The sequence below is a fragment of the Nestor notabilis genome, unplaced genomic scaffold, assembly GCF_000696875.1.
Source record: "Nestor notabilis isolate BGI_N333 unplaced genomic scaffold, ASM69687v1 scaffold30003, whole genome shotgun sequence".
NCBI classification, from domain to species: Eukaryota; Metazoa; Chordata; class Aves; order Psittaciformes; family Psittacidae; genus Nestor; species Nestor notabilis.
This window is the reverse complement of record NW_009922018.1, coordinates 7,090-18,056: the sequence shown is the minus strand read 5'-3', so window position 1 is coordinate 18,056 and position 10,967 is coordinate 7,090. Positions and strand designations below refer to the sequence as shown.

General features: G+C 44.0%; 1 protein-coding gene across 1 annotated transcript in view; it reads right to left on the bottom strand.

Moving 5' to 3' along the window:
- Positions 1 to 1,351: 1,351 nt before the first annotated feature.
- SLC30A7 (solute carrier family 30 (zinc transporter), member 7) overlaps positions 1,352 to 10,967 on the bottom strand; it is a gene marked incomplete at both ends in the record, with an annotated part of 14,849 nt that continues 5,233 nt past the window's right edge. Inside the window, 3 exons of the mRNA XM_010011422.1 lie at positions 1,352 to 1,501; positions 2,172 to 2,262; positions 9,845 to 9,980. Of these exons, the coding sequence (XP_010009724.1) occupies positions 1,352 to 1,501; positions 2,172 to 2,262; positions 9,845 to 9,980 (377 nt within the window). The remainder of the gene's footprint in view (positions 1,502 to 2,171; positions 2,263 to 9,844; positions 9,981 to 10,967) is intronic.

The window sequence follows — 10,967 nt, the reverse complement described above, 5'->3', positions numbered from 1 at the left end:
TATATTAACTATATATTTATTATATATGAACTATAGCTTTGCTACATCACCTTTTCTGCTTCATCCTGAATAATTGCCACACATGAAGCTGCACAAAAGCAGTTCTCACTTTCTTTTGTCCACGTTTAACTTCTGAAAAGCAGGGTGCTTGGAGAGCTGTCAGGGTAAAAATGGAGCCAAGCACAAGAGTGTAACATGGCATTTTTTGGTTGAACCAGCTCTACACTAAGATTTCAGCAAGAAATCTTCTTGGACACATGGCTCTGGATACCAGCACAGCTACAGAGCAGCTGAAGAGCTAATGACCCACGTGGGAAATGCAATCCTTTGGATGTAAAATTCATTTTAATGCAATAAATGTTCTGCAAATATCTTGCCAAAGATAGTTTCGAACTACTGTGTAGTTTCAAACTACACAGTCTGCAGAATAAGCCATGCAGGCTGATTTCCACCTACTCAATAATCTATAGCTGCATGTGATGGAACATCTCAAAAAGGATCAAACTTTAGGACTAAAATGATTTTAGGGTACTTTTAACAACTCATACTTCCCTAAGTCCCTAACATAAAACCAGGTATGTGTGTTTGTATTTACTGGGCTCCCCATGACTTACTACTTCAAATTCCTTTGAGGAGAATTCATGCACTGAGGCAGCAAATTGGAGGGGTACTTTAGTGATGCTTCTCCAGAGAGACCAGAAACTGAGTGTGCAAAACCACACTGAAAACACAAAACCCAGTCTGGGATTTTGAATAAAGCTGACAGTAATTTACCTTATCTCCAAACTATCACCCTTTAGCTGATAATATTTTGTTACCTAAAACATTGCTTATAAATAGGAATATTTGTCTCCTTTTCAGCTATAGAACTCTTTGTCACTCAAAAGCAGACAAAGGACACTATGGACCATGGATTCTTGGGAGGGAGAGACATGAATGACAAAGACATTCTTAGGAAGATAGAAATGAATGACAAATACAGCATCAGCACAGTGAAAAACTTACACAGGTCCCAGCCTGTGGTCGGAAGCCCTGTCTTGAGGGAAGCCTCATTTATTTTCTTGGTTCCCCATAAGTCAGTATAGGGTTTCAACTTCATTTGATACACCTCAGACAACTACAGCTGTTACTTCCATTAAGCAGCACCAAAACCCAAGGCAGAGGTACAGCAGTTTCATCTACACTACTGAGTATTGTGAAATTGCTCTGTACAGCTGGAGCAGAGCAGCTTTTCAAAACACACCAACACCAAACCCAGAAACCTTTAGTTTCTCTTGATAAGAACTACGATGTCACATCAAGTAACAGGCACTTTGCACTTTGAGATGTGATTTCTGCCCAGGAGACTTACCTGAGTAAAAATATTGTGAGTCTGGCTTAGAATCCACCTTCCATCAGCATCAGGAGCTACTAGTAATTTCAAAGTCCCTATGTAAACGTCTGTACAGAGGGTCCAGAAATGGGGTTCATGTAAACTGTAAACTCCTTGCAGCTGCTGCACCTAGAAATACAGGCACGTTTTAAAATACATACTTCAGAAAATGTCTGTACTATGGTTTTTTTTACAGAAAATATTATAAATGATATTGCTTTTACTTCTAGTTCACTTTGTGTGGGGTCATGTTTGTCCTGTCCAAACCCTTCTTTTGCCTCTGCCCACTTTCAGCAAACTTTCCACATGATATTAAATCCTGTAGCTGGCACTCCTGCAAGTGCTTTTTGCTCACTTTGCAAAGGCACTTCAATGCTCAGTCATAACACAGTAGTAGATAAGTTATAGAGGAGTAGCAGGAGGCGCCAAATCTAGAGTAATCTACGTATTCTTATAAACACACTTCCAATGTTACTTACTGCTAGACTTTGAGGGAGACAAGAACTGAGCAAAACAGCAAAACCTTATCCACTTTGTACCAGCACAATCTACTTTGAGAGGAAAAGCTCCAGGACCTGTTTTTCTAAAGCAACACAGCACGTTTTAAATCACAAACCAAGCTGAAGATACAGACAATTTAGGACAGCGGGAAGCTCAAAATCAAACTGGTACCTCCATTTGTACAATCTAAGGAACCTTTCACAGGCAGTACTTGGAAAGCATCACAAAATATCCTTGTACACACAGTTGTGGCTTAGTCAGCAGCTTGATCTGAAGGGAAAACAGGCTAAGAGCTCACCCTCTGGTAGCACTGAGGCAGAGCGTTTTCCAGGGAAGGAGGAGTTCTCTGCATCAGAATTCCAATGGATTCTTTTAAAAGCGGAACAATACTGGAAAGAAAAAAGCAAGTTAGCTGCTAGTACGTTACCTAAACATACAGAGCAACATAACATTCCTTAATGCTCTTGAAGCATTCTTCTTCAGTTGTTTCACCAGAAGCGAAGGAAGTTGCCCTGAAAGCCTGGTACAGAAGAGGACTGACAGAATTGCTGTGGTGTCTTACTGAAGACAAGATTACTTCTCCCCTGGATTTGCCACAGAGACAACTGGTGGATGCTCACAGGAGATTAATAGTTTAATCATGGTATTTGAGATGAGCTTTCTGAGTCTTTTCAAAGGTATATGACAAAGCAGCTGATAAGTACAGCTCAAAACCCAGACCTACTTCAATAGCAATCACTCACAACCAACCCTAAAATAGGCAACTGAAATGGGGTTTGCTTTTGCTCTTGGCTTCAGGCATATTTTTCTTAACAGGGAGATCATAAAACAAAATTAGCATGGACCAGTCCAGCTCTAACAAGGTTATTTTGTCAGAAACAGGCAACAGAGCATATTCTTGAAGTGAACTAAGCAGAGGGGCTCAGCCAAGCTCAAGGATTAAACATGTGGAAGCAATTAAAGGTTCCCTCCTGGCCAAATGGTCTTGTTTAATCAGCAAACCAAGAGAACTCTTAGTGTCCTCTTTATTACTGGTACTTGCCTTTATATTTTTAAGAGAACCAGTTGGCCAATAAGCCCATCTGCTGAAGCTACCACCAAGTATTCATACTCGTGTTACAGATGCAGAATGGCGAGTTGTTTTTCAGGAGCAGTCTATCCTGTCTGGCTCAAGAGAGCATCCTAAGATTTTTAAGAGGAAGCAGCCCAATACTAACACTGGAATAGCAATCTTCATTTCAAGAGCATGTGAAGTCAACCCACCACTCTAGACCACAAGCGATAATGTATTTCAGAAGCTGCAAGCTGAATTTCAGTGTTCAGCACTGGCACCACAGCTGGAACACAGGGAGTAATGGGATAACAAGCATGCAGAAAACATTTCCAAGAGATGAACTGGGCTGTCTGTTAAAGGAAATCACTGAAGCTTTGTTGGAAACCTCATGAAGCGATGCAGAACACACTGCACAGCCCAGGTGTATACCTGCAGATGATGAGCAGCATGACCCAACCATTCCGTTTCTGAAGAGCTGGTTCCATCTGTACGTGGAAGCAGCACTGGCTGTGAGCTGAGCAGTTGACCTCCTTGGCCAACCCTTAGGCAGGGCTGGGAGGGGGTTGGAGGGTGTGTGACTCCTGTCTTATGAACCCCTGGAAGAACAGCCACCCTAACACGAAGCTGCCTTGCAATCACACTGGTTCCAGCCAAATTCAGTGCCTGATGCACTTCACCATATGGCCTCACCCAGTTCCACCACTACTGGGGGGAACTGGGTGAGATGCAGGAAGAAGCAGTTAGAAGCAGGCAGGAGTTGCCTAAACTGGACCTGTCACCAGACAATTAAACATTCAGCAAGGCAGTAACTGCCCGAGTGTCTAAAGGAAGCTTAATTGGAGTGTCACATTCTACAGACAGTGGATTACAGAAGTTTAGGGAAAAAGGTTCTCTTATCGATGGACACATCTCACTAAATAATGTCCATGTCACAAGCATGACATCAGAGGGAGCTGGGGCTGCCAAAATACTCTTGCTGAATTGATTTCAGATTAACTCACTATTTAAAATGCAGGTTCACTTCTCCATAATAACCTTGAAAGACCAATACATGAGTTCAGGATGCAAATGGAACACAAAGTCTTCGAACACTGACTCCAGTCCCATAAACTTAACAAAGTGCCTTTAACATATGGGTGAGGCTTCCAAAGGCTTCAAAACACACACACATACAGGCTGCATCTTCTCCCCAAGGAAATGACTAAAGAAAGGAGCCTGCAGGAGCTTGCATCTCTACTGGGACATACTGCTAAGAGTGGGGGGAAACCCACCAGAGATACACAATCAAGAAATGTCTGATCTGCACAACTTATTTACATTCATTTATACATCTGATGTACATTATGTGATGGGATGGAAATGAACTGGCAGGCTGGGCATGATAATCCGTTCCAAAAACGGATTTGGTCAGTGACACCAGTTGGTTCGGTCTGGAACAGAAATGCACACAGGAGAGAGGAAGTGAAAATCCTGTTCGAAGCTCTTCAGCTGAACAAGCTTCTTGAAGATTAACATCTGCTTCATGCTGAAAACCCTGTGCCCAAGAAACTGATCTTCTTCCAAGGTTAAGTCTATCTATCAGCAAGGTGCACGTAAGCACCAAAGACCTTGCGCAGCAGCGCCACTGAGCATGAAGGGTTTAGCCTGGAGAAGAGGAAGCTCAGGGGGGACCTGATCGCTCTCTGCAACTGCCTGACAGGAGGATGGAGCCAGGAGGGGGCTGGTCTCTGCTCCCAAGGAACAAGGGATGGGACAAGAGGAAAGGGCCTCAAGCTGCCCCAGGGCAGGTTTAGCTGGAGCTGAGGAACAATTCCTTGCCCAGAGGGTGCTCAGGCATTGGAACAGGCTGCCCAGGGCAGGGCTGGAGTCACCGTCCCTGCAAGTGTTCACAGCCCGGGTAGACGAGGCCTCAGTGCCAGGGGTCAGTGGTGGCCTTGGCACTGCTGGGAACGCTTGGACCTGATGATCTTCAAGGTCTTTCCAACCTGGTGGATTCTATGATTAGCTCAGAATTAACTAATACACAAAAGGCAAGTGGGAAAACACTCCACTCCTCGTACAGGTGACACAGCTTAGAAGACAGTCTCCAGGCTGGCAAGATCTCCCCTATTCATGGTATTGTAACAGCTCCACATTAAAGCTTTAAGAGGGAAAACTCCTGTGCAAGTTTTTTGCAATAATGCAGCACAAGTGATGCTTTTATCCAGCCCTCACAGAAGCACTAAAGCCATGGTGTGAAACAGCAACAGCTTAAAAGCTCGAAGAGTAAAGGTAACTCAGGATATGGGGCTTGGTGAAAGCCGAAGCATTCCCCAGGTGACACCTCCCTCCTCTAACCCAGACACAGGGTTCAGCTACAAGCTTCTCTTCTGCAAAGCTGGAAAGGCCAAACGCCAGCTGCAACGATGGGATCTGTCCTCACAACTGCTGCTAAGAGCAGAAGCCCACGCACACATCTCTGCACCCAAAGGACACTATCTTACAAGGTGTCTTATCTTTTACTGTAAGCCCAACTAACATGACAAAATAGAGAACCCAGTTTTCTGGTCTTTCAGGTTTCCCACTGTTCCATACGTACAAACCCTTTAATTAAAGCACAGAACTCCACACACTATGCCCTTTTCTCAAACACTACCTAAACCCCAGTATTACTTAATCACCAGGAGGCACTAGAAATGTTAGTTCCATCTCATGTGACTGAAGAAAACACTAGGAAAGATGAGCAAGCAGGCTGAAAAGTGCGGTTAGAGATTCTGACCAAGCTTTCCTTTCCTTGGATTAGTCACTAGTGCAAGACACACGTGGCTGTCTGTGCAGCAGCTATTGCACTGGTACTTCCCCTCCCTTTTGCTTTTTATTTATAGAAATATTACTGAGGAAAAGCAAATACTGCTCAAATCTCACCCAGCAGAGCTTTGTCTCGCAGCCGCAGTCTGGAAGCTTTGTTGCTAAAGCAGACACCATCTTCCAGTGGTCTCCAATCACCAAGCCTTGAATCTGATATATCACACTCAGAATCACAGACTGGTTTGGGTTGGAAAGGACCTTAAAGTTCACCCAGTTCCAACCCCCTGCCAAAGACAGGGACCCCTTCCACTAAGAGCAGGTTGCTCCAAGCCCCTGTGTCCAACCTGGCCTTGAACACTGCCAGGGATGGGGCAGCCACAGCTTCTCTGGGCACCCTGTGCCAGCGCCTCAGCACCCTCCCAGGGAAGAGCTTCTGCCTTAGATCCAACCTGAACTTCCCCTGTTCCAGTTTGAACCCATCACCCCTTGTCCTATTGCTCCAGTCTCTGATGCAGAGCCCCTCTCCAGACCTTCTCCCTCGTGTTGCCCCACACTGGAAGCTGCTCCAAGGCCTCCATGCAACTTCTCTTTTACTAGACAACGGAAATTGAAAGAGGCACTAACCCACAGCAAGACCTCGGACATTAGAAGATCCTCTATGAAAGTCCTAACAGCAACAGCAGCAAATGTGTGCAAACTGAGCTGGCAGCACATCACACTCATCCTGTTGCAGAGGGAGACAAAGGTGTTCAAGCAGACAAAAGCTATTGGTAAGTCCAGCTTGCCACTACTACACGTGGCTTGAACAGCAACCAAGAGCGAGAGCATCAGGCTCTTCATCAACGTGCATCACATTCAGGTGATGTTCATACCCATTCCAGTCCCACTGTCTGGTAGGCACAGCCAGCAAGACTCTGGCATTGCCACAGTTTTGGACAGCAAGGCTGAAAGCCCTTCACACAGCCACTGCAGTCAGAGCAGAGCAGGAAATGCACTCAGTGCTTTCAGCACTGTAGAAAACACTTGTGACAGACTTTGTGGAAGGCAAACACTGCTCAGACTCAACATCAGCTCTGGTTCTTCACACCCCAGAGCCGACAAACTACAGCCAGGTCTGCTGACCTCCTCCTTTCCCTCCAGCCACAATCCACACGGGCAGTGCCAAGGCTGTCACCCTGTTTCAGAACTCTGACAACAGTTTCCTATCAGGCAGTGGCAGTTTTAACCAGACTGCAGGCTCTGGGCAAGACAAGGATCACACGTTTAACACTTACTTTCCCAGTTCTAAACTGGCTGTTCTCACCACGATGCAGTGCTTTGGTTCCCAAGCAAGGCTGGCAGGTACCATGAGCCTGTACACGAAGGCAGTGCAGACCATTCAGCAGTGATGGCTCGGAACACCACCATCAGGCATGCTTGTTCAGGGGAGTTTTGCTATGAATATTCCTTCTGAATCTTAGCAAGTGAGCACTTCATTGCAAAGAGCAACTATTTATACTGTTATGCCCCAAACATTACAGGCATATACCCTAAATGTTACAGACATGTGCTCACTCAAAGCTCCTTCATGTGATATCATGTTCAAGCAGCTCCAGATGATGTAAGCCATGGAAACAACTGCACTAAATGACTGAATTGCATCATGTCTTCAATCACCCACTCTGTGGTGTGCATGCTCTGCCCAATCCAGTATCATATTTAGTCTACAGTGCCTTTCTAGAAACATGGGGGCCTAACAGTGGTTTCAGACAAACTTCTTGCTTTGTACTGGAGTTGCGGCTTTTGCTGATGACTATTGCACATTGAGACACTCTAATTGCTTCAACGTTTCAGAATAAGGCTTTGAATACTAATGTTAAAAAAAAATAAACATTTAGTTTTGAATATTAAAAGCCGTTTGAAGTCTTGAAAACAGCTTGGGAATAACTTGAAGAGTGTCAACCTGAACACCTACAAAATAGCCAAGCTTTTGTAAAAGAACTTATAGATACTTCAAACAAAATGCTAGTGAAACAGACTCCTCTATTTTAACCATGTCCTATTTATGCTCTATAATTCAATGGGCAACTTGCATGAGATCATAAGCAGAAAGTAATCATCAGGTTCATCAGATATTAGTGGTAGCATCCAGGAACACAACAGCTACAACCCCCCATCCAAACCAACCCTTCAGAACGGGCCATGGATCTATGATGCAGAGACTGGGAAAGATTGCAGGGTACAGTCTTCCTGTTGAGAATCCACAAATGCCAAGACCTCTGCTTGTCAAGACTCAACAGAAAAATAGATAGATGGAGAAAACACAACTTTCTACAGCAAGGGAAAGCATAATGGAATTTGTAAAGTGGAAAGTATCTGACTTCATGCCTTTACCTCCCTACATCTGAACAGTAATGTAGTATGAGGACTGTTCTTCTTCCTCTAGGAACCACCTTGTCACCATGGATGATGAAGGCAGAATAAGCAGTGGTTTTATGTCCAGAAGCATACATGAAAATTACTAAAGTCAAGCACCACAAAAGGGGACTCGAGCTCTCAAGGAGCACCCACCTGAAACTGCCAGTCATCTTGTTTATGATCTTGTTTAAGTGCATTTCAAGCAAAGCCATCACTAGTGTAGTCTGTTGGACTACTTAAAAATGAAAAGCCCAACCAACCAAACCAAACCAAACCCAGCTCAAACTTTCAGTTGCTGTTTGCTCCTGTTGTGCTGGGATGTGTCAGTCTGCAAGAGATGCAGGCTTGCTTCTGCTGACTGTGAGGCAGCTGACTGCACTCAGCATAATGATTTGAGAGATCATTATAGCACCATGGACCAAGAAAATGTTACAGGCCAAGGTCTGGGATCAGGTCAAAAGACACATCAAACTGAGGCTCTCCAGCACTTGCAGCGCAGAACACGAACCTCAGACACTCCTCCTAGCTGTGCTAGAAGACCTACCTATAAACAGCTTTATTATGAGACCTCTATCATGGAAGGTAGCCTTCTTCAACCTCTGTATGCATGAAAGAAAACTACTTTATGATCAGCACTCCACATGTGCTTTTCTGCACACAAAGCTAGACCTTTAAAATTCAAAGTATATGGAAACTAGTGCTTTACTCAGATATTACCTCTGCAAGAGTTTCCTCCTCACTGGTAATCTGCACATTTATCTCCCTTTTTTTGATATTTCAGTAACAGAATTAGTCTGTAATAATTTGTCCTTTATGAAATTACAGGAGGTTTAGGTAAGAATATTAAGATTCTATTAAAGTCGTACTTCAACAGTGATCTCTAGCACAGACTTCTGTGGGCATTTACTGCCCTACTCTGATTTGGGAGATTCACATCAATAGTTCTGTGAATGCTGCCATGCACATGGTATAAACAGGCCACATGTGGTAGAAGCATAAGTAGCTGCAGTTAATCAGATGACATTCACCACTGCAGAGGAGGTGCTCGGTTATGAGGCTGTAACTGGAGTTGTGGCACTCTGCCCTGTGACACCAGTGACACCTCTGCCAGGAAAGCCCCAGTAGCAGCAGCACTGAACAAAACGTTTGCTTGTACATGGTACACATGTACAGTGAGCTTGGTAAGCAACAACAGGGAAAGGCCAGAGCTACTTGAAGCATTTCCACCAGATCTGCAAAGGAATAAGGATGTCTCAGAATACAAATCCAAAAGGAAACGACAGCTCTTGCCAGGGAAAAAACCCACAAAACCTACCAGATTTGATTTGTCAAGGACAAGGGCACATCCTGTGCCAGCAGGCTCAGCTCTGCTGCCCTGAAGCCATTCTGCTCCATTTACTGGAGCACACTGGTTTATATAAGCATGTACTAAATACAGACAGGAAGCTTTCTACAGCTTGAACCTGAAAGACATTTTTGTATAATCATGCAAACAGGGCTAAAAGAGGCAGATTTAAGAGCAAAAGCTGCAGCTGTAGAAAGGGGAAAGACAGACGATTCCTATAAGAGCACAGCAGGAAAGCTGTACTCAACAGAGGTAAGGTACCATTCTTGGAAGAAAAGCACAGACTGCAAGTCATGAGTACAGCTGACAAACCTTCTCTTCCAAGCTGTAATTTGTGCTGTAAGTTACACCAAAAACACTGCCAACTATCAGTGACAGCAACGCTTACCTTACACCTATAAGTAGTGCTATCAGCATTGAACAAATAGGATCTGCTATCATCAGACCATAGTTCTGCATCAGTAGAGCAGATATGATCACACCAATACTTCCCAGCGTGTCTGCAACAATGTGGAGAAATACACCTGAAAGAGATGAACTGATGTCATTACAACTTTGTATTCTTAAAGCTAAAGGAGCCTTTCAAAGCCAGGTTACAGAGAAGAGTTGCAAGAACTAGGTAACATAATTTCTGCTTGTTAAGCTCATGGTCAATTTTTGGCCAAGCACACAGAAAATGATCACAGGATTTCAACGTACTCATAGAATACAGAGCGTGTGAAGAATTGACATTATTTTCTGCACTTCACAGTAACAGGTATTTCAATGCCCACTCATATTGCAGTAATGAAACTCATATTCCCTGACACCTGCATACAAGAAGTACTGTATAAGATGGAATGAGTGTTAACAGAAACAGCTCTGTAAAGCTTTGAAAGATGCTTATGTTTCCCTGACAACATCTTGTAGAAGTGATTTGGCAGAGAAACCCAAGAGAAATGCCTTTGAGAATTAACCAATACTGCTGACATGAACAGCTTACTTTACAGAAGAGCACACTACCTTAGAAGACAAAGAAACAAGGACTTCGCAGCTAACTAAAATTTAGCCTCTGGATCCCTCTGCTGGCAATGATGGGAAACAGCTTTTGGAATACACAGCAAGGAGCCTGGGATGGGCAAGCTGCTGGGAAGGCACACGGCCAGAAGAGCTGGCCCCAACAGAGGGATGTTGTTGTACATTTGGGTCTGCCAGATAATTACTACCTCCTACGCTACTCAGTTTTCTCCCCCAGCTTTTGAGCCAAGTGCTCAAAAGTTTAATCAAAGCTCAAACCTGACATCTAAATTATCAGTGACTTATTTGGAGATCATGGACTCCAATACTGCTTCAAACAATTTAGACTGAACTACCATCTTGTCCAACCAACCATGACAGCTTGATGAAATACAAGTTTTAAGCTCAGGTACCCTTTAAGAATCATACCAATATGCATTTTTCAAATACATTCTATCTTAGTAATGCTGGTTTTCACTTGCCAGAGTACACACTGCAATCAGGCTCCTCAGGTT